Genomic DNA, 23,860 nt, shown 5'->3' on the forward strand with positions numbered 1-23,860 from the left:
GAAAGGAGGCATTTTGGGGGGCAGGGAAAGGAGGCATTTGGGGGGGCAGGGACAAGGGTCTACAAGGGTCTGCAGGGTGCTGGGGCTGGTGTATTTCTTGACCTGGATTGTGACTACGTGGGTATGTCCCCTTTGTGACAAGTCATCAAGTCGACACTTATGATTTGTGTACTTTTCTATATGTATATTTCAATTAAAAGGTTTTTTAAAAAGGTAAGTGACTTGCCCAAGTAAAAGAGAGAGTGGCTACCGTCAAGCCTGACACTCAGCGTCCTGCTGACTCTTTGGAATAAAAAAGCCTGGAACATACATAGCGGGCTGCAATGGCTGCATTATTTGTGCCAGGGGCTGGTAATTCCACACATAGGAGAGAGGGAAGCTCAGGCATGGTGAATCTACTGTGTATCTCTGTTTAAACACCTGTGTGGCTTCTAATTCAAGAAGGGCTAAAAGGAACATCTGGACGTTTTAACTGGATTTGTGTTTTGCATCTGGATGAAGAAAAGTCCAGATCCCTTGTCTGGTCCAAACAACTGAACAGGTTGTGAAACTCCCAGAGAAGCCGACTCTCTCTCCTCTCTGAACACTGGGCAAAGCCCTGGGGGGGACCTGGCGGAGCTGCAAACACCCTCCAGCACTTGCCAGACCCCACTCTAGATGGGTCTTGAAACCCAGAGGAGGGGGACAGCACTCTGCCCCACGTTGGACAGTGTTCTCGCAGTGTTTTGTGACAGCTGTCAGAGGGTCCTGGTTGAAGTCTGTGTCTTGATAGCTGTGGGCCCTTGGGCAAGTTTCTTAGCCTCTCTGAACTTGTTTTCTCAGGAGTAAAGTATAAATGCTAACAGCTTCTAGTTTACAGAGTTGCTGTGAGGATTACATGAGTTAGCATACAAGGCCTGACACACAGAAAATGTTCACCACTCAATAAATGTTTACTGCTATTATTACTATGCTGTTGCTGGTTCTGGCATCCTGCCTCCATTCTCTGCCCATTTGTCTGAAGCTGCTGAGACCTGGCCTCTGCTTTGGGCTGCACCATCCTGCCTGGTGGGGTTTTTGAAGGCTGAGCTCTTCTACCTAATTTGCTCCTATGGACTCCCCTTCACTTTTGATCAGACTGACACCAGCTGACACATTTGCTGTACTTACTGACCACACCTACTCTCTGTTTTGATCTCCTGCCTGTATTCCACTGTTCATCACCCCCTGGCAGCCAGCCAGGCCCCCAGTCGGCCACCATCCAGGAACCCAGCAGGTCGGCTCAGGGAGTGTCCTGGATTTGGATAAGGGATCCATTTAGCAAGAGCTGACAGTCCTTCTGAGCAGTTCAAAGTCACTGAATGGACCACCTGCTGCCAGTTTTAGAGATCTACGCCTTCATTCTGTTGCCTAAATTGCAAACGTAGACACAGCAAGAGCAGAAGTTTGTCATCAAGCAAGGGAGCACATCTGAGGGCTGCAGAAGATAAGAAATAATGCCGTAGTTTCTGCACAGGGTGGGGCAGAACGGGGCTCTCAGAGGGCTATCTCCAGAGCTGCCAACACCGCCATTGGCACGATTGAGCCAGGCCTGGTTCTCACGCTGACAAATGGTGGGATGTTAGTTGCTGCTGACAAGCTACAGCATGGCAAGAAAAATAGGCTGTGAATAAGCCCCCCGAAGCATATAAGGATTCTGGCCAGGAACCGAGATGGTGAGGCCAAGCCATGGCAACAAGCAAGTGGAAACCGCAAGACCTTCTGGTGCAAATTCATCTCTGTGAGTGAGGGATGGCCAGAGAACAGAGGGAAATGTCACATTTGGATGCTTTGAAGCAGGCGTGTTTATTCCTAAGAAGGCAAGGGATAAGCAGTGCCCGCCTGCCGGGGGTAGGGAGCTGGGGTGGGCAGGGAGCCACAGTTGCAGGATCTGATGACCAAGAGATTGCTAGGTGAGCAAAGCATGGCATGTGTTCAGGGCAGCTCCCCACAGTACTTAAGGGGACATATTACGGACGCATTTGATTTTGGAGTCTGATTCTGTCACTTCTCAGCCCCATGACCTTGGACAAGTGAACCTCAGAGCCTGTTTCCTGATCTATAAAATGGCGATAAGAATACTTTACCTTGTAAGGTTCTTTGACGATTAAATGAGGTAATATTTGTAAAGCAATCAGTAGCACTGCATCTGGCACGTAGTAAGTGCTCAATAAACAGTGCTCATGACTATCTTTAGTGCAAAATCAGTCAAGGGACAGGCACAAGGTCAGCCTAGAGAGTCACAGGGGGTTGAGCACAGCACACAGGAGTCTCAGGGGAGGTGACTCAGACGTCCAGATAGGCAATCCGGGCTCCCGCTGCATGGCGTTCATGGTGTCACCCCTCCACCAACACACATACTCGAGGAAATAAAGCTGGCAAGCACAAGGGGGAAGCTTTATTCCAAAGGCAGGTGGAGGATAAACGTGTGTGTGATGCAGGCTAAGCAGACACCCAGTTAGGCCGACTAACTTAAAGAGTGAAGAAAGGGGGATGTGACTTGGGGGGCAAGATAGAAGACAGGGTCAACTTTAGAGTCAGACAGCTCACCCCGGGAATTCCCACCCCATGGGGAGAGGAACGAGGGGTGAGGTGGCTTAAGCTCTTCTTTCTCAAGGCAATGTAGGTCTGGGAAGTGGGGCAGGATTGAGCATACAGGGGTGAGCTGAGGGCCCAGCTGTGGGGACACGGGGAAGGCAGAGCCAGGAAGGGAAGCAGGGATGTCCAGGAAGCGTGTTCAGGCCCCGTGGCTGCCCTGGGAGGACAGGCCCAGGGGAAATGTCATCTCCTGCTGCCCCAGCCTGCTGAATGCACCAGCACTTGTGGGCCACTGGTGTGTTTTCCCTGTTACCAGTCAAAGGGATCATCTGAAAACCTACAACTGATTCTGGCATTGAGATGTTCTGTCCAGGCTCTGAGGTCCTTGGACTAAAGGGCTATAGTGGTTAATTCTTTTACACATGTCTTCAAAGCATCCCATCCATCTACCCATCCATCCATCCATCCAACCAACCACCAATTCATCTATCCATCCACCCATTCATCTATCCATCCATCTATCCCATAATTTCTGAGTGCTGTGTATGCTGGGGCCTGTTCCAGGTGCCACCGGCATACAGATGAACAAGACAAATGTAGTTCCTGATCTCAGAGAACTTACATTCTAGTCTCATAATAAGAAAGGTGATTTCCGTTGGTGATAGCTTCTTTGAAGGTCATACAACAAGGTAATGTGGTAGAGAGAGATTCAGAGAGAGAACGGAGGTCCCTTAGGGTGGCAGAGAAAGAATGCTTCTTGGAGGAGGTGATATCTGGATTAGACCTAGATAACAAGGTAAAAACAGTAGACTGGAGACTTGGGGAAAGAAGTTTTTGCTAGAAGGAAGAGCAAGTGTACACACCGTATGCTGGAACTAGGCATACTATGTACAAGGAACAAAGAAAAGGCTAGAGAGTGAGGGGCCAGCGATGGGAGATGCAGGCCCTTGTGAGCTCTTAGTCATTTTTCCGGATTGTAGGGATGTTGGTGAAATAGTGGCTGGTGAAGGCAGAGCGTGTTGCTCACTGAGCAGGTGAGCAAATGGTAGCCCAGGGAGATTCAGCCACCAGCGTAAAGCCAGGGATAGACCCAGATTTCCAACTCAAGGTATTTTTTTTCTAAGATCAAGAGGACACTTGGGGCTTCCGTGGTGGCGCAGTGGTTGGGAGTCCGCCTGCCGATGCAGGGGACACGGGTTCGTGCCCCGGTCCGGGAGGATCCCACATGCTAAGGAGCGGCTGGGCCCGTGAGCCATGGCCACTGAGCCTGCGCATCCGGAGGCTGTGCTCTGCAACGTGAGAGGCCACGGCAGTGAGAGGTCTGTGTACCGCAAAAAAAAAAAAAAAGGACACTTGCCATCAATGCCACCACCTTGTTACCTAACAGAGGTGACTTCACCCCCAAGAGATGACCCAGAGACCATCCCTCTGGAGGGAATTCCTGCACCTTGTGCCCCCTTTTCCTGCAGAGTGTAAGGACAGGGGTTCAGAGAAGCCCGGCAAGCCGCCACCGCTGCAGACAACCTTTAGAAGGCAGCTGGAGCTCGCTCCGCAGGAACACAACCAGACACGTGATGCTTCAGTTTTGTATTGATCGATTACACTTTTGTAGTGTCTAGACAGGTGTGGCAAGGAGGGATTAACCCAGGCCAGCCTGGGAGAGGAAGGACCTGGCCCTGGAAGAGTACGTCTCATGGAAGCAGGTGGACAGGCAGGCCTGTGTATGTGTGTGTCTGGGGAATGGATGGAGGGGGAGCTGAGGAACTGGGCTTTAGGCCTGGAGAGGAAGTGCAAGCAAAGCCTTAGGTGGAAAGCTGGGTAACAGATGGCAGGGAAGGAGAGGACAGGGCTGCCTCTCTCTGAGAGTCACTACATGCCAGGGACAACAAGGAGACTATAGTTCATTGATTTCTCATAATAACCCGGGGGTGGATGCTTGTGTCCATTTTGAGGATGAAGACGTGGAGTGGGGTGGGTCAGAAACACTGGGTGGCTTGTCCAAGCCCACACAGAGGGCAGGGATCTGCACGTGGGGGGCCGGCAGGGGGTATGGGGTGAAGGATAGGTGAGAACGCTCAGCGCCCCCCCCATTTCACTACCATCTGCACCCTGACGACCCCCAAACGGAACTCAGGCCCAGCTCTGCCCTCTCGCTGGCCTTCCTCACCCACCTTTCCCCACATACTGTATTCCTCTACCTCCAAGTCCCGCCGGCACTTCAGACCCACGTCATCAACTGCGTCTTTGCCGTCTAAAGCTTCTCTTTTTCCAGGGACTGTTTCTCAGTCCATGACTCTACCAGGCGCCTGTCCTCCAAAACCGAGACCAGGAGTCAGCCAGAGTCTCCCCTCTGCCCCCGCCATACCACCTCCCTGCTCTCTCTCCATTCCATAAGCAAGCCCTATCCATTTTACCTCTGAAATTCCTGTGTAATCCATCACTGCCACTCGGACCTGACTGCTGCTGGCATCACTCAAGTCTTCCCTGGAATTACTCAGTAGTTTCTGCACTGGCCTCACTGCTCCTAGCTCCTCCCCAGTGCATCCATCCAGTTTAGCGGATGCCAAGGGCACCTGTGGTCCTCGAGCTTGCTTGAACATGCAACACAGCCACCTGGAGGGCCTGTGAAAATGCACATTGCTGGGCCCCACTCCAGAGTGTCTGATTCAGTAGGTCTGGATGGGACCCCAGAATTGGGGTTTCTGACAAGTCCTAGGTGATCCCGATGCTGCTGGTTCAAGAACCACACTTTGAGAGCCACTGTTCTAGAATCGATTTCCAAACCAAAGATCTAATCATACCACTGCCCCACTGAAAGAGACTCCAGCCACTCCCTACTAGCTTTAAAATATGGTCCCATCTCCCTGCAATGATCTTCACAATCTGTCCCAGACTCTCTCTCCAGCATCACCTCAAGCAACCGGCCTCCCTTCACCCTAAGATGCAGAGAGGTCGCACTATTCGTATTCCTTACACCTGTCATATATTTCAAACTCCGTGTCTTTGCCCACACAGTTCCCTCTGCCTGCAGCTCTTTCCATCTTGAGGCTTGTCAAATTCCTACTTATCCGTCAAGGTCCAACTTGACTGTAACTTCCCTTAGAGGCACCACAGTATGTTAGAATGACCGTGGACTTTGATGACAGGCTTGGCTTTGAATTCCAGTTCAGTCACTTGTTAGCTGTGTGACCCTGAGTTCGTCTCTCTGTTAACATGGAGTTAACCTCAGCATCCTCATTGTAAACGGAGAATGATGACATTTATTTGTAAGAGAGGAAATGATGCGTGAGAAATGCCTGGCAGGTAGTAGGTACTCAGTAAACAGTAGCTATCATTATTGTTAACTCTGTTCTAAAGCCTTGCCTAGCTCTGGAGCTGAATTATTTCTTTTTTCCTCTGTCCCCATAAAATTTTGTGTATGATTCCATTTTGCTTATATCACATGCTGTGGTCTCATAATTTTTATACACTAGGGCTCATTCCTAGTAGAGTAGAAGCCATTGTACAAATTATAGGAATTGATCCTCCTAGCAGACTTAGTGGGCACACAACTTGGTGAACTAAAGGTATCTTTGAAGGAAGAAAATTGACAGGTGGATAGAGCCCCAAACCAGAGCACATGCTTGGTAAGCAGCATGAGGCAGGTTTCAGGCCCCACTCACCCCTTGTACTGTATACAACCTGCACAACCAGCCTTGGAGTCTCTACGTAGGTAGAATATGAGCCCAGTGAAAGTAAAACCTGGGTCCTGTTCAACCTGAAGTCACAACCAATGTTGAATCAATGCATGTAGGGCCAAGGAATATTGCCCGAGGATGGGAAGCACATAAGTAGTATTAATAGGGCCTGGCCCCAGGTTCGGGAACAGGATCCTTACCCCTGGGGCAGGGGACAGTGCAAGAACCAGGGTTAGCAACGTTAGAGACTCAGGCTTTGGAGAATAACCAGCAGCTGAATTACTGGGTGCTTTGGGGAACAAGACAGAGGTTAAGTGTCCACGTGCTGAACTGGACCTCTTGAAACGACCCCTGACCTCAGACCACAGCCTGGTGCATGGCTGAGCTTGCAGGTGACACCTCACCTCTCCATGTGAGGTGAGCAATCAGGACCAGAGGATTCTTAGGAGATATTAAGGTACCACTTTCCATAGCTTCCTTCCCTACCCTGGCCCCAAATCAATTCCCTACTGCCTGTCTCTTCTGTGTCACAGCAAGCCAATCTCTCAGAAGGCTTTCAGATGCCTTAATTAATCCATTTTCATTTCCCTAGCAGACCCTCACTCCCCTTAACAGCTGGTACTCGGCAGGGAAGGCGGAAATAATTCCCAAGAAGTGAACCTTTTGACAAATTTCCCAGGCTGCTTCTAGACACCCATGGCGTTTGGAGGAGTTCCCAGTCTGGAGCTGCTGGGGTAGCTCTGAACATAAATGAACTCCAAAGCCCCCTGGGATTCCCATCCATATCAACTTCTTTAGCGGAAAAGAACACTCACGGGGGTCTAAGGACAGCCAGGCAAAGGCTCTGCTCTCTTTTCCTGAGTCTGTGGCTCACCTTCTCTGAGCCTCATGTGCTATGATCCTGGGGAGGGAAGCGGCTTGACACTGCTTCTTGGGAGATGAGGACTTAAGCTGTGCACCCTCACAGGCGATGTACAATGTCTTTCCTTGGTCCTGCCCTGCTTAGGGCTCCCCCGGCAACCTGCTCACCTCTCTCATGCCCACACTAGAGCACACGTTTCTTTTACGTGTCTATCCTATGCCTACCTCCATACCACCTCATCTGTAAGCTCTCAAAGACAGCAGCAAGTCTCATCTGTCCTTTGACCCCACACCTCCAGCACAGTCGCTGGCTCACTGTGTTAAATTGCTACCTGCTGATGGATTAATCCGTTGACGGCCCTGTTTTCTACGCCTCGGGTTGACAGTTGGGTTGATGGAAACCTGCTGAGGAATGAACTCCCTAAGTGTATTCAAGGCATGCTTATCAGCTGGTGCCTTGCTCTGCACGATCCGAGGGAACTCGCTGTTAACACCTGCCTGTGTCCCAGGCACTGTGTTAGGTGCACATGGATATCAGGATGAATAAGATACTGTGCTTGCCTGCAAGGAGCTGGTGGCCTCACTGCCACTAAGAACCCGTCCCGGAGGTCCCCGTTCAGAAGTAATTTCTGCCTCCTACTCTGCTCTTTATATATGATGAAGTTTGTATTTGTAACAGAGCACTTATCCTGTACAACCCTGGGTTAAAATAATTTCCGTCCGTCTGTCTGCCCTTCTTGCTGGACAGCTCCTAGAGGAAAGGGACCTGGCTTCAAATCCTGGCACTTCCAGGTGCCGGCCTCTCTGGGGCTGTGCATTCTTGGTCTATAAAAAGGAAGTAGGGGGCTTCCCTGGTGGTGCAGTTGTTGAGAGTCCGCCTGCTGATGCAGGGGACATGGGTTTGTGCCCCGGTCCGGGAAGATCCCACATGCCACAGAGTGGCTGGGCCCGTGAGCCATGGCCACTAGGCCTGTGCACCTGGAGCCTGTGTTCCGCAACAGGAGAGGCCACAGCAGTGAGAGGCCCACGTACAGCAAAAAAAAAAAAAAAAAAAAAAAAAAAAAAAGGAAGTAGTTATAACACCCACTTCCTGGATAACAGGGTTGAGGATGTAAGTGTAATCCATGTGACCCTCTCACACTGGCCACCCAGAACCTCCTCTCTTTTTGCCATTCTCCTGGTCCAGCCTATTCCTTCCTCTCTATTCTCCTAGGAACTAGACGCAGAGGACAGGAAGGCTGAACCAAAATCACTCTCCGCTCCAGCCACCAGTTCTCACACGCCCCTGGTGATGCAGTAAGACGAGCACAAGACAGGGGTCTGAATAGGGTATGAGTCTGGGCTCTGGCCGCTTGCTGTGAGTCTGAGCTTGGGTTAATTGCTGACTCTCTGAGCCTCCATTTCATCTGGAAAATGGAGTCACAATCCCCGCCATGCACAGATAAATGAAATAGTATGTCTAGAGCTCCTGCCTAGTGCCTGGCCCTTGGTCAGTAGCCATCACCGGCCCCCTCTCCTTCCTGGGGGCTCAGCTTTGAACAAGGAAGAGGTGCCTTCAGCAGAGGACACCCCCATTCTAATTCTCTACAAAGCCATGGGAATGGAGAGGAAAAAGAAAATCTGAAGGCCCATGGCGGAGCCCTTCACTGAAAGCTGGTGATAGACAGGTAGGGAGGTTCACAATCATCGCAGGCTGAGGCTCCAGAGGCCCAGCCACAGTCTTCTGGGGGCTGTGCACCTCACCCCTGAATGCAGAGAGAGGGGAGCAGTCACAGAGGCAGACAGCAGAGCCCAGCTGCATGGGCGGCAGCAGACACAGTCATCTCAGAAGAAAGGCTGTGCGGCTGCAGTCTCCAAACTGCCTTTATTGGCTTTTGATCAGGTGGGTGAAAGGACTCAAGTGACAGAAAAGAACCTCTGAGAACTCAAAATGAGGCAAAGAGTTGTAAACGGAGGGTCTGATGAGAGATGGACAGCAAAGGCGGTTGTGGTCCAAGATGCAGCCCAGGGCTCTGGCCCTTTTATTCTCAAGGACGACAGCCTGTGGATAATGAACCAGACAAGATGGATTTCCTCCCTTCCCAGGTCTTGGGGGGTGGTATGCAGGGACCACTGCTTGACATGCATCCCTCGAGAAGCCATTCCAGGAAGGACCTTGCTCGGAGTCAAACAGCCCTCCCTCTTCTCCCGAGAGGCAGGATGAGCTGAACCCATGCTTAAAAGTCTCCGGGAAAGGGGGGCTCCCTCACGCAGTAGGTCCTAGAATTAAACGCTGAGACCCCACACCGTCGCCATTTTCTCCCGCGCATCCGCACCGCCATTGCCTTCCTTCGGGCCCCATCCCGTCCCCCTGCATCACTGGACCATCCTCTGATGAGTATACCTGCATCTGGTGTTCCCACCTCCAATCCATCCCCCTCTCCCTGTCGGACTAACCTTCCGGAATCAACGCCAATTACGCCACTCTTCCCCTCCTGGAATAAAACAAACAGACCACCCCACTCTTCAACAGCTCCCCATTAGCTCTCTGGACATAGTTTAAGTATCCAACCATTTAAATCCTGTCACGATTGGCCCCTGCCTACAGCACTCCTCTCCTCCACTCCCTGCAGCACCTGACACCAGCTGCAGAGAACCACTCACACTGCCTGGCATGATCTCAGCCTTTGCTGCACCTAGAATATTCTTTTCTACTGAGATGATGCTTCTCCATCCTCAGTACTCTGTTCAGTGGTCCTTTCCTGGGTGAGCCCTTCCCTGTCCATATCTGTACATACCTTGACAGTGCTTCCACCAGACCTACCCCTGCCACTCACTACCCACGTGACCGTGAACGGGTTCCTTATCTGCTTTGCGACTCAGTTTCCTCACCTGCAACATTTGGTTATTGTGAGGACTAGATGAGTTAGTATAGTCAAGCACTGAAAACAGTGCCTGGCCCACAGGAAACACTTAGTAAATGTCAGCCATCGTTATTCTCATCATTATTAATATTACTAATAGAGCATGTATCACACTGTACGGGAGTTCTTGGTTTGCCTCTTTGAGTAGATCCTGAATTCCTTACCAGCAACCCCTCACATCCACATGGTGCTTGTCAGAAAGGGAGCACTTTGATGACTGAATGAAGGAATGAATGAATTGTTGAATTAAAATTGGAGTTCACCTCTTCCTATTTGAGTAAATGCAGAGACCAGGCTTTAAGGAGGAGAAGAAAGCCGTCCCTGAGTCTGGCCGTCACATGCGGAAAGAGTCGAGCTTGCAGTTTTAGTCCCTGGATCTGTACCTTGATTTTAAAGAATAGAATTCTATGACCTATTTGCAGTTAAAATAGTCTCTGGCTTCAAGGTGAAAAGGAATCCCAGGGGACTAGTTGTATTTTTCTTTTTTTTCGTTCAGCAAAATGGCTCTGGACAACTTTCCCAGTGGATTAAGGCCACAGACAGCCCACCCTACCAAGTCTCTGGCAAACTCTCTCCACAATCCTTTCTCCCAGGGAACCAGGAGGGGAAATGGAATGAGGTATTTCAGCTTCATTTATACTTAATTCATCAAAATGTCATTGGTAAGAGCTATTCGATGTCCAAAGCTTATGAGCCTTGAATCTAAGCCTTCTAAAGCCCTTTTCTCTTTGAACCTAAACGGGCCGTTCTGCCAGCGTGGCGTTGAAAGCCAGCAGGGTACTTGGTTCTGAGCTTGGAAGCTGGAGGGGGGTCTCTCTCTTCCTGAATGTGCTTTGCTCTCTCCCAAGCTGGGCCCCAAGGATGTGAAATGTAGTCTCTCGCCTTCCAGGATACCAGTGCTCAGGGCTGAACTGACAAGGATGCCTCACACACACCGGGCGAGAGGAGAAGGGGTCAGAGAGCTCATCCATCCAGCTCTTCCGCTTTAAAGATAACGTGCAATTCCTTTATGGGCCAGAATCAGACATGGGTACCAAATTCTGGGCATCCTCCAAATGTTCTGCCTAGAAGGACCTCTCAGGAGGGGATGCCATTTGTGACTGGAGGCAGATGAGGCTGTAATTCCAGCAGGAGAGGCCATATGCTGTGGCTGAGGACTCAGGTGCCCATTCGCTGGCTGTGGGACCTTGGGTGAATCATTTGTATTTCTAAGCCTCAGGTGCTCACCCATAGGACGGGGATAAGGATATTCACTTCGCAGAGCCATTGTGGATGATAAAGAGGCAATGCTGTGAAAGCAGTTTCAAACATGAAATCAGTGCACAAGGGCTTCCCTGGTGGCGCAGTGGTTGAGAGTCCGCCTGCCACGGCAGGGGACGCGGGTTAAAAAAAATCAGTGCACAAATGTGGGGGGCGACTAGGACAACACCTAGGACAGACACACCCCTGACTGCAGTGCTTCCCAGTTATCCACTGAGGGAAGAAGTGCTCGTGTCTTGGCAAGGATTCCAGATCCCTTCATGAATGCGCCGTTCCCCGACCCTCTCTGTCCTGCCCACCTTGACTGTCATTACCCCCCACCCCCCGCCACGATGCTCCAGCCACGTGACCGTCCCTGCCTCTCCTCAATCCCTGAGAGATGCATTCTCAACTCCCAGCAGCCACTTCCATAAACGATTTCATTCTAAACAATAGCCAACCTCCCAGCTCCACAGCTCCTTCTAGCTACAACCCTTTATCTTGCTTTCCCATAAGAGCGAAGCTTCCTTGAGGAGTATTACACAATGATTCAACCATTGCAGTCTGATTTCAATCCAGCCACCCACTGAAACCGCTCTTGCCCGTGGCTTCTGCACTGCTAAATCTGCTGAAGGCTCTTCTGTACTTCCTTTCAAGAGGTGGGAAACTTCTTTACCCACTCTCTCTCAGCAGCCTTCACAGGCTCTCCTCCCTCACCTCCCTCTTGAACGTATGATTTTCCCCCTGGGGATTCCTTCTCTCCTCACAGCTTCAGTAACCATCTACATCCACTCCCGCACCTAGAGCTTCGATCCGCTGAGCCCATTCTAGCCAACTCTTGCTGAATGTCCCTACCTGCGTGTCCAAAAGGCTTTTCAAAGTTACCATTTTCAAAGCTGAAATCATCCCCCTCCTTCCTCCCAGACCTATTTTTCTCCTGAACTTTCCACCTCAATGACTGGCACCACCATCCACCCAGATGTCCACGTCAGAAACCTGGGTGTCATCCTACTCTTGTCCCTCTCCCCTTGGCCACATCCATTTGGTCCCCGAGTCCCGATGATTTATCTGTTAAATAGTTTCAACAGGTTACAAAACAGCATAAGCATTATGATCCAGTTTAAGGAAAAACTTGTGTAAAGTATATACTCATTAAGAAATCAGAAGGGCCCATATGGAAATGTTAACCATGGGTATTACTAGATGGTGGAATTACAAGTAAATTTTTGTCTTTTAAAACATACATATTTTGTAAAGACTGCATACCTCTATATAAAAGAAAAACTGTTATCTTTAAAGATAGCCTCTGAATAGGTACCTCCCTCTAACTCCTAAGTTACTTTTGGTTCTCATCAACTGTTGGAGCAACATGACCTTCTACCCGGTTCCCCTACCTCCAGGCTTGTCCCGCCCCTCCACATTCCATGCTGTAGAAGGTCATATAGGACCTTCGTCAGTGAGCACTGCCCACTTCCTAGCCTCGCTTTCTACCATGCTCTGTTCCAGGTATAGTGACCTGAAAGAGAAACTACCATATGCACCTTCCTGTCTCCACGCCTTGGACCCTGGTTCCTTCCCACCTGGCATGTTCTTCTCTCTCCATGTCCCTCCTCTCCCTGGCCAACTTCTCCTGGTCCTTAAAGATTCAAGTCAAGCATCACCTCCTGCAGGCGTTTTCCCTACACATCACAAGCAGAGTCAGGAGGCTGTCCTCCAGTCCTCTCACCATCCCCTATCCCTCCCCATCCTATAGCCTTTCTTCCTCTGCTTTTACCCAACTGGTCCCCCATCAAATAGTGACCTAGGGACTACCTCATTCAACTTTGTTTCTGAATACCTTGAACAATTTCAATTAAAAGCTCACTTTAAATAAATTTAGTGGGGTGATACAGGAGGAGGCTGAGGCTGTTCTGAGGGCATCTTCTTCTTCAAGCTGCTCTAGTCCATCTCCTCCTCTCTGCCAAGTATACCTCCACCAAGACACACCATCACTTCTGTGCAGTCCTGCTGTGGGCTCAGCTGTGAAGGATGTGACTGGAGTAATATAAATGCAAACCCAAGAGGCTCCCAAACAGACATGGTTCTCATCTCCCCTGCCCAGACACAGCCCTGGGGGTGAGAGGCCAGCCACCTGGCCCATTTTATGTGAATCCACTTGTTTTCACTCCAACCACACTCCTACTTTTAATGGGATTTACACCAAAAGACAGGCTCTGATGATTTCTAAACATAAGCAGAAAATATGCTTGAATGCTCTTCCACAACCAACACGCCACATGTCCAAACCGCAACAGTCTTGGGTAAGCAGGTGACAATGGAGGGGATATGGGGATATATGTGTCCGTATAGCTCATTCACTTTGTTATACAGCAGAAACTAACACACCACTGTAAAGCAATTATACTCCAATAAAGATGTTAAAAAAAAAAAAAGCAGGTGACAATGGATGTGAAAGACTGAGGCTCTAGAATGCCCAGTGGAGATGACCCAGGCCTCTACTCCTTACTGCACATCACTCCAACATCCAGGAAGCTACTGCCTTCCTCACACTCTCTAAAAAGAAGAAATTCCTGTATGTCAAACTTTCTATGCGTGTGTGCATACTCAGGTGTGTGTGATTTTAAATCCTTCCAGAGATTCTTTCTAGATAAACACTGAAGCCTTGGGGGATGGAGCGGAAAAGATAAAATAAGTTACGTAAGAACACCCAGCTAGTAAGGGCGTGAATTGATGTTAGGTCTAACTTCAAGATTCACGCTCTCAGACCACGAGCACTGAAGTCAGACAAGGGCTTAAATGCTGGCTCCGAACTCACCAGCTGTGCGATCTTTGGCAGGTTACTTAAGCTCTCTGAGCCTGTATTTCCTCATCTGTGTAAGTGACAGATTTAGGTGCCGTGACCTCTGAGGTCTCTTCCACTTGGGACATCAAGTAGCCCCAAGGCTCTACTGTTACAACCTCTGACTCGTTCCTGTGCAGCTTGGGGAGGGGGTCGTACAGGAAGGATGCAGGCTCTAGGACTGCTGTGATCCTCGGGGAACGCTGGGGCAGACACATCAAAGCGTTGAACCCCGGGGCAGAGCAGGGCCGGGGTCACGCACTCCTGCCCAGAATAAGCCCCCACTCCGTGGCATTCAGACGACCTTCTGGCAGACATGCTCTTCTCATTCTTCACACATCAGCTCAAACATCATTTCCCAAGGGAAGCCTTCCCTCCCCTGTCCCCTTGCCTCTCAAGGCTGGACCCCTCCCCCGCAGGTACCCTCTCATAGCTCCTTCTACTTCCCCTTTCTTTGTACTGAACACAGTGTGTTAGTGATATCCTGCTGTGATCATTCATTAATATCTGTCTCTCACTAGTAAGATTCATGAGGGTAGTGAGTATGTTTATTTTGTCCCCCATTGTATCTCCATTGTCTAGGAAAGAGGAAAGTGTTCAATGGATCTGTATTGAACGAATGGGTTAATTAGTTAAGTAATTAATACTACACAGTCAAGTCTTGATGAGACCAAAGCAGCAGTGTTTTGACTTGCAAGCCGACCTGGAGTGAATTTTAAGATCCTGTCTGATTGCCCAAGTCATTCAGTACGAAGCTACATGTCCTTGAGCCTTGGATTCCTCTCCTCTTCCTGCCAGTCCATGTCACAGCTCATTTGGGAGTTGATGAGGGGACGGCTGTGCACTGACTCTGACATCCCTGAAGTCACCCCACCAATCACCAGGAAGGCCAAGGGGGCTGAAGAGACAGGCTCAAGGTGACAGAGTACATCGGTAAGAAGGAAAGGAAAAGGCCTAGCATTTCAGCTTTCTGGGGTTTAACCACTGGACTGCATCTCTACCAGGGGATCCCAACAAGAGGACTGCTTCGGGAGGGGCTCTGGGACTTCGAGAAAAGCCGCACATCCTTTGCTGTGGAAGGAAGTGTGGGCATCGTCAGCTGGGGACTTGAGTCTCAAAGACAGCAGACAGCTCCCTGAAGAAGTCTTCACCCTCCCACTCTGCCCCTGTGAGAGGCTCCCAGGGCTCCCTGGGCCTTCTGCCACCTTCTGTTGATTGTTTGCAAGCCTCTCCCTGACAGCAAAGCCTCCCTCTGGACTCTAGGAACTGGACAGTTCACCGTCTCGCTGAACAAGTCTTGCCGCTGACCCCGCTGGGTCACTGCAAATGCTGTCAGGCAAACTCCTCACCACTGTCCCACCTTGGCTCTCAATTACCTTCTCCATGCTCTTGTCTATACAGAACTTTTCATCATGCATTGCCAAGGATCACTTATTTAATACCCGGACTAACACTTTTATCCTTCAAGACTAGGATTTAAAAAATGTATATTTTACCCCAAGTTTGGTACATATAAAGGGTTAAGATCATATTAATTCAATGGATAAAGAGGAGGGAGAAAAGAAGGAAAGAATAAAGCAAGCAAGAGTGAAAGGGAGGGAGGATAAAAAGGAAGGAGAGAAGGAAGGGCCTAGACTTATGCAGACCTTTCTTGGTGACATCCCACTCCAGCTGAGGTCGTGTTCTTAGGTGGGAAGAATGTGGGTTCTGGAGTTAGACAAATCTGGGTTCAAATCCCAGCCCCGTCTCACCCTAACTGTGGCTTCAGACAAGTCATTTAAGCTCTCTGAGTTCAGGTGGCGCCTTTGTAAAATGAGGATAACAGCTAACTAAAAGGTATATTCCCAGAGGAATATACTGGCTGGGAGGCTGCAGGGGCTCCTTCTGCACTCGGAAAGCACAGAGAGGTAGGGACTGGTTCAAGAACCAACCCATAAGAAGCTAGGTCTGTGCTCTCCACATTGGATGCCCGTCACCTTTCCTGAGCAGAAAAACTCAGTTATGGAAATATGGACAGGGAATGAGTAACAACCAAATTAATTTTTACAGACGTTAACAGTATATACCAAGAAAACAAGAGCTCTGCCCCCGCAAGAACTTTCTATAGCCTTGCTCTAACCTAACGACGACTGGCGCTCTATGACGCTCACCTGCGTTTTAATTGAGTCTCTGCATTCACCCTGAAAATCTACAGTCTGCCCAAGTGCACCTTGGCCCTGGGTCTGTAAAAGCACATTAAGGAGAGCGGAACATAATACAAGAAGTAACGAAATAGCCATAACTGTGACCAACTCCTCTGCCAGGTGATCCCTTTTCCCCTGTTATTTAACCATGTCTCCTCGAGAGTGCTTCTCGAGTGTCAAAGTCAACGGACGTGAGTGTGTTCTACTCTCCCAGGGCCTGTCCAAGCTCTGCCAAAGGCTCTGATGACCAAAAAAATAATCAGAACAAACAAAAAGCACCTGGATTATCCAAGAACGGAGCCCCAATTCTCTAAGCCGCGTTCAGCGATCAAGGCCTCCGTTACCTGTTACAGGTGCTGGACTGGGACCAGGAGAGCCACAGGGCAGGGATCAAGTTGGTCTTATTCTTCAATGTATATTACCAGTGCCTGGCTCGTTGCCAGCTCAGGAGAGATTTGCGCAATGAATGGACAAATAAATGAAAACTGCATGACCGATTGACTAATAAATGGGGGATTCATGAGGATACAGCACAACCTCCTGTCCTTCCTGCTGCCTCCCCAGCCCACCCCCAAATCCTGATTCACCTGTTCTTTCCTTACCCGAGCGATCAGCTCCCCGACCATTCCCGTCCAGGTGCCATTGGCCTCAGGCACGCCGTACACGCCGTCCCCGACCAGGCGGATCTTGTAGTTGAACCGGAGGATCTCTGCCAGCTCCTTGAGCATGTCCACGCAGAAGCCCTCGTAGCGGTCATTGCCTTCCATCTCCTGGTGGTTTCCCTTCAGCATTAAATACGGGTTTTCCTGCAGCAAAACTGGGCAGCTGTCATTCTCATCTTAGCCCTGGTGTCTCAGCCACTTATGACGAGGGGGTCGGGAACACGGGAGGTTGGGACGAAGATGGGGTGGAAGGAGGGAAGTGGCTTGGGTAATGGGATACTTCGGAGGTGGCAGTGAGCTCCCCTCCCTGACTTCAAGGCCCTTCTCTTACCTGGAACACATAAGGGTCCCACTGCACAGAGGGTCCAGTGGAAGCCCCTCCACCTTGTTTGAGGTCATCATCTGACCCCACCCTGCACTTCATTCCTTCCTTTTTTTCCCCTTCCTTTGTTTATTCCACATAGATGGATCACGGTGGATTATGAGATACAAGGATGCTGACAACAGAGCAAGCGAGATTCTTACATGCACAGAACAACCACAAACCCGAGGCAGGACGCGTCCAGCTGTGAGCGTTGGGAGGAGGGTCTTTGTGGTGAAACGTCCAGGGAAGGTTCTATGGAGAAGGTGGGATGCAAGCTGGGCTCCGGAGGAAGACAGAACACGGACAGATGGAAGTGGTGTGAATGGAGGGCTGTTCGTGGGCAGGGGAAAGGCAGGATCAAGGGCAAAATCCCGAGTGAGAAGGAGTGTAGCCCATTCGGTGGACAATGCGGCTGCCCTTGAGTGGGAGCCTGGGCTGTGTGGAGGGGAGGGGTGGTGGTAAATTTAGAAAGATGAATTAGGGTCAGCGTGGGCCTTGGGTGCCAGGACGAGGTGACTGTGCATCATGCATATATAGTAGGGAAGCACTAAGGGTTTTAAAGACTTAAGGATGTGAGTAAAGAATATTATATAGCAAGAGAGAGGTCTGGGAGTGAGGACGGACCCTCTCCTGATACGGGATGCTGAGTCCTGAGCCGTGCTTGGGGTCAGATTGGATTGCAAGGCTGAAGAATCACAGAGAGGGTCAGGCTTGATGCCAGGTTGGGTGTGAGGCCCAGAGGGTAGGTCCTCAGACTCTTGGAGCCTGAGCAGATGACCAAGGATGATGTCATCACGGCCATGGATGGTTTGAAAAGGAAGAGGTTTTGGAACGTGTTGAATCTGAGGTGCTGGTCATCGATCCAGGAGGGCACATCTGACTGAATGTTGGAATATGGGGTGAGGGCAGGATCGGGGGCAGAGATGGGGCAGCCTCCGGACAGAGGTGGGGCTGAAGCTGCAGCATATGAGAGACCATCGGGGGGAAGGACAGCAGAGGGACAGACGTGATCTTAGGGAGGGGGAAAGTGAAGAGCAGCCGTAGAGGAGGACAAAGCAGAAGCGGCCAGAAAAGCCGACGATCAGGAAAATGTGGTCATGAAGGTCAAGGAGGAAAGGGTTTCATGCAGGAGAAGGCAGACATTCCCACAAAGAGAGGAAGCAGGGCTGTGAAAGGGCATCTGGGTCACATGTCCCTGGAGACCTTCGAAGGCAGGTTGGGGTGGGGAGGGGGGAGGGGATGGCAGAACCCCGCAAGGACGGGTGTGCACGAGAGGTGCACGGGTGAGAGCCGACCAGGATGTTGAGAAGTTCAGAGACAAATGCTGGCAGAGCTTCTCCACCCAACTGCTACCGGTCATGTCTCGCTCCAAACCTCAGTTCCCCCTCTGCCTGCAACAGGCTTGGAGGATGCCCAGTATCCACCAATCCCTTGATGGATGATTCCCTAAATAGGAGGGTAGCCCAAGGACAGCAGGGTGTAGGTAAGGTGGTAGTGATGGCGTCTTAGGATGGGAGGGACCAGAGTACATGTATAGGTACGAAGGGAGGAATCCTTAGAAAAGGGCAGATTAGAAAAGGAAGAAAGAGAAGGCTAGTCAGTGCAGCAAAGTCCCGGGAGAGCCAGGGTCTAGGTGAACATGGGAAGTGGGCCTGGGGGTGAGGTGGAGAGCATAGATGTGGGTACAGAGGGGGTGCGGAGGAGGCCCAAGGTACAGAGCCATGCCAGCCCCCAGAGCTGGGGGCAGGTGGGAGGGAAGGCTTGGTGCCTGGAAAGGTTTCCTCGGGGAACACGATGTGGGGTGAGCAGAGAGGAGCGCAGGGTTGCCCAGGCCCAGCTGAGTCAGGAGGCTGAATGCAGATGGGCAGCTGGGAGCAGGGCTTGCAAGGACAGTTGGACTCGGGGACGGGCAGGAGGGGAGAATGGCTGAGCATCACGGTGGAGTCAATTCTAGAAGCCGACAGAGGGAAGTGCTGAACTGCTGGTTTGCTGAGCTCAAGCTGGAAGGGGCTTCTGGGCTGGGGAAGATGGGCAGCCAGAGAGGCCAGAGGTCGCAAAGGGAGGAAGAGGGAGAGTGGTCTTGTGGGTGTGATGAAGCGGAAGAGGGGAAGGTCGGAGGTTCCGTGCCAGGGAGAGGGAGCTCCAAGTTGAAGGTGATGTGCTTCTGGTTCATGGTCAAGTGCGCTGTCATGTCCGTGAAATGGGCCCAAGCTCCCTGACTTCCACACATGCTGTCCTCAGCTCACGGGCCTCTCTCTGTCCTGCTTTTGCTTAACCTAACTCATCTCTGTCCCTGGGGTCCCATCCCACCTCTGACCCCAACCCACTTCTCAGAACCCCTACCGCACTCACAGCCAGGCCTACACACACTCATTATTCGTCCTCCTACACGTGCCAGCTCGCAGGTAGAACGTACGTGGAGCCTGAGACTCCTCCCTGTCTCTGGGGCCCCCACCTGGCCCCAGTATCCAGCACTTGTGGATTGTGTGGGTGAAAAGTGCTGAAATGGCCTCACCGACAGGGCCTGGCTGGGCATTTCCACGCCTGGGTTGGAAGGCAGCCTCCCAGGGTATCTTTAACGATCCCAAGGAGTGTCACAAAACTCTTCTCCCCGAGAACTCTCCGCACTTAAGTTAATTTAAAATTCACTGACATATTTAGAGTAAATAAACAGGAGGCCAGTGCTGGAGGGAGGAACCGTGTGGGAGGGGCCAGTGCTCACGGGCACTTTGGAGGGTCTGGGGGCCGTGTGCTGGCCTGGAGCCCTGTCCTGGCGGGCAGTGATGAGGGCAAAGTGCTTAACCCGGGTTCTGATGCAGGGGTGTGCTCTAGGGGTGGGAGCCGCGGCTAATTCTGTGTATTTGCCCGTGTTAACCAATAAATCACTCACAAGTCCCAGCTGTACCCTGACAGTAGCAGGATGCAACAGGCCTGTGTGCTGAGTTTTAAGGGATAAGTCATTCAGATGGCCATTTGCCAAGGAGGTCCCCCAAAGGCCAGCAGGGACTAAATTAAGGTAATCATTCCTGGCAAGAGTTACTGACTTCTACACACATGCACAAGAGAAGGTTCTCATTTGAATCGTACTGGCCATGTTTTTAAATGTTCCCTTTCACAAAAGTGTCCTTCCCCACCCTCATGAGCACACGTGTGCATATGTGAACAACCGTGTGCGTGCATGCACTCACACACAGGCACACACACACAGGGTCAGACTGACTTTCCCAGTCTAGAAACATGACCCTGCGGTCTCAGTGTCCCCGTGGGTCTGTGCCAGAGCTCTGAGCCCCGTCCAATTCCAGTTCCGGAAAGGCAGGAAGTAAAACCCGGCAATGTCCCCATTTCTCTCTCAAACTCTTAACTGGCTTTTGAGGGACATCTCTGACCCTGTAGGAAGGAATTCCTTCATTCAAATTCTAATCATCAGGAACTTCCCTGGTGGCGCAGTGGTTAAGAATCCGCCTGCCAATGCAGGGGACACGGGTTTGAGCCCTGGTCCGGGAAGATCCCACATGCCGCGGAGCAGCTAAGCCCGTGCGCCACAACTACTGAGCCTGTGCTCTAGAGCCCACGAGCCAAAACTACTGAGCCCATGTGCCACAACTACTGAACCCACGTGCCACAACTACTGAGCCCGTGTGCCACAACTACTGAAGCCCGCATGCCTAGAGCCCGTGCTCCGCAACAAGAGAAGCCACTGCAATGAGAAGCCCGCGCACCGCAACGAAGAGTAGCCCCCACTCACCGCAACTAGAGAAAGCCCGCACACAACAACGAAGACCCAACACAGCCAAAAAAAAAAAAAAAAGGAAAAGAAAATTGTAATTATCAGGCTCCTACTTTGTGTCAGGCCCCCCAGTCTTTCAGGAACCCTCATTCTGGAAGGGGAGGTAGAGCTGTAAACGCCAACTCTAATAGGAGAAAGGTGTGTACAAAATGTGAGAGGCAGGGAGCAGGCAGGAGGCAGATGAGGGAAGACCTCACGGAAGAGGGGACATCAGAGCCAAGCTGTGAAGGCTGTACAAGTATTTCCAGGTGGAAACAGGAATTCACAGAGAGGGTATTCCAGGCAGAGGGAACAGCATGTACAGAGGCAGGGAACAGCATGACGCAGTGAGGAAGTGTCAGGCAGTCCAGTGCTGCCAGACCCCACGTGGCATGGAGAGGAAGCAGGTACAGCAGGCTGGGCTTCATGACGAGAGGTTTATATTCCAAGCTCAGGGCCGGTCGCTCCTGGGTAGCACTGAAGTGAGGAAATGACAGGACGGTTCTGATTTTAGAATGACCGTGCAGCCAGAAGGGCGGGGCTAGGGAGAGACAGACTGAAAAAGTGAGAAGGGGGCCTTTGAGGAGGCCACACGCAGCTCCAGTGAAGAGGTGGCTACACCTATGTTAGGGCATGTGCTTGAGGATGGACAGCAGGTGACAGACTCAGGAAGTCCTTCAGAGGCAGAGCAGGTCCCAGCAATCGAGCGCATGTTGCCCCCACTCGGCCAGGACTGCCGGTCAGCGTCACTGCAGCTCAGCCAGGCGCTCCCAGGTCTCAGGGGCTTGGTGACACCACCCCCACCCCCAAGTCCTGCTGACATTTCCACGTTGGTTCAGATGAGCTCAGGTTGGGCTGAGATGGGGAGTGGCTAAAACCCTGCGAGCTGGAACTGCCTTCTCCATCCTTTGCTTTGTTCCCTCTGCCTGGAATGTTCCTTCCCGGACGGCCATGTGGTTGTCACCTCACCTCATCAGGTCTCTACTCAGATCTGCCCTTCTCAGTGAAGCCGGCAATCCCTCTCCCCTTCCTCGGCTCTGTCTACACCCGAGCACCTAGAACAGCGCCCAGCACACAGGAGTGCCCCCCAAATATTCACTGAATGAATGACTGAAAGTATTCGGTGAGCCCCTGTCTCGTACCAAATGAAGGGAAAACTCACAAGCTGGACATTCAAGTCCCTAAGCATTATGGGCCCAGCCCACTTCTCCAGCCTCAGGCCTTTCCCTCTCTACCAATGCCCATTTCCTAGAAACCTGCACTTTTTGGCATTTCCTGAGTGCCCGACAACACTCTCCTTAGTCCACTTCTCCCTCCTCATCAGCCCTGTCTTCGGGGGCCCATCCTCAATGTCCTTCTCCTCGGAAGGCTTTGCTGACCTCCCCGATGGCACGGGACCTCTCTCTCGTTCACCCCCCATGGCGCTAGGCGTGCGCCTCTTTCCTGGCTTTTATCCTGCTCTGCTCACGGGGGATCAGTTATTTCAGTGCAGGGCTCCTGAGCCCCAGGAGCTCATGAATGTAGTGATGGAGGTCCCTGAGCTCTTTTTATCATCTCGAAAGCCTGAAAGAAACGGACACGTTTCCAAACCTTGCACAGTTAGCAACAGCACAATAGGCTGAACAGGCTAACAGTCGAGTCTGTTCGGGGCTGGGATTCCATCAGTGCGGCCACACTGATTATCTCCTGTGGATAAGATGCTGGGCCCGGCAGGGAAATAGGTTTTTGATTGGTTAAAAGGAGGTGGGGGAAGGGGGCAAACTCATAATTACTTAATACATGCAGTTGGTTAATGGATAAATCTTTTAAAACCTGGAGTCTTCAGGGATGGGGGGCGGGGAGAAGAAGATGACTTTGGCCGTGAACGCACTTGATTCGTGCCATCTAATAAATTACAGCCTGTTTGAGGACAGAGACTGAGTCTTACTCAGCTTCGCGTCTCCAAGAATGAGCACAGTGCCTGGCACGTGGGGGAAGGGCTTGGTAATTGTCGAAGAGAGCTGAATCAAATAAAAAAGGCAGATGGTCCCTTGCTCTATAGATTGAGAACTTTCTTCCGATCAACTGGAAGTGAAGAAATAGGCCATGAAAACCCATTGAGATTCAGGTGTCCACCGCCAGGGATGCAACTTGTACAAGTAGGCGCCAAGGAAAGCAGGCTGTCGTGAAAGAGTAGGAGCCACCCTGGGGGACTTCTCCCGCGTGTCCTAGGTGCCCTGCCCTTGGCTGTGCACAGCTGCCCTGGCTGTCAGGGTGCCCCTGGAAGAGGCGTCCACAAACTGTGCTGTCTTGCCACCCCATCCTGCTTCCCCAGCTGCTTTGGAACTCATCAGATATCATTTCCATATGAAACAACAACTTGAGTTTAATTACACTGTCATAAATTGGCCTCCGTGCTGTGATTAGAGCTCCCATCTTCTGTTCACGGGGAGGCTGGGAACGCCTGGAGATGGAGGAGGCACCCCGGAGAGTGGCAGCTGGGAGGCCCAGGGGGCACCCGCTTACCAGGATGGTGGTGACGACCAGGGTGGTATTGAAGAGACTGTCGGAGACGTTGGAGGCGTAGAGGCGGCTGTCCATGCTGAGGCCGTCTGCCACGTGCCACTGGCCAATCTGAGGAGACCAAGGAGACAGGCTGGGAAGGGGTGGGGGGAGGAGAAGGCTGGGGAGCTGGGGTGCTGAGGTCCTTCGGGCCTCCAGGGCTGGGGGAGCTGAAAGGCCGGTCCCCTGCCTCTGGTGGGGGTACATGTACATCACAGAAGGAGGGAGGGATGCAGAGTGCAGGGCAGAGGGGCGGGACCGGGGCAGAG

At 51.4% G+C, this 23,860-nt stretch overlaps 1 protein-coding gene across 1 annotated transcript in view; it reads right to left on the minus strand.

Annotated features, from left to right (window-relative positions):
- Positions 1–23,860, minus strand: part of GRIK4 (glutamate ionotropic receptor kainate type subunit 4) — a 304,530-nt gene that overhangs the window by 57,435 nt on the left and 223,235 nt on the right. The window contains exons 10-11 of the mRNA XM_024761910.1: positions 23,556–23,663; positions 16,861–17,064 (exon numbers count right to left, since the gene is read on the minus strand). Of these exons, the coding sequence (XP_024617678.1) occupies positions 16,861–17,064; positions 23,556–23,663 (312 nt within the window). The remainder of the gene's footprint in view (positions 1–16,860; positions 17,065–23,555; positions 23,664–23,860) is intronic.

This window comes from Neophocaena asiaeorientalis, unplaced genomic scaffold, assembly GCF_003031525.2.
Source record: "Neophocaena asiaeorientalis asiaeorientalis breed wild unplaced genomic scaffold, Neophocaena_asiaeorientalis_V1.1 scaffold737, whole genome shotgun sequence".
NCBI classification, from domain to species: Eukaryota; Metazoa; Chordata; class Mammalia; order Artiodactyla; family Phocoenidae; genus Neophocaena; species Neophocaena asiaeorientalis.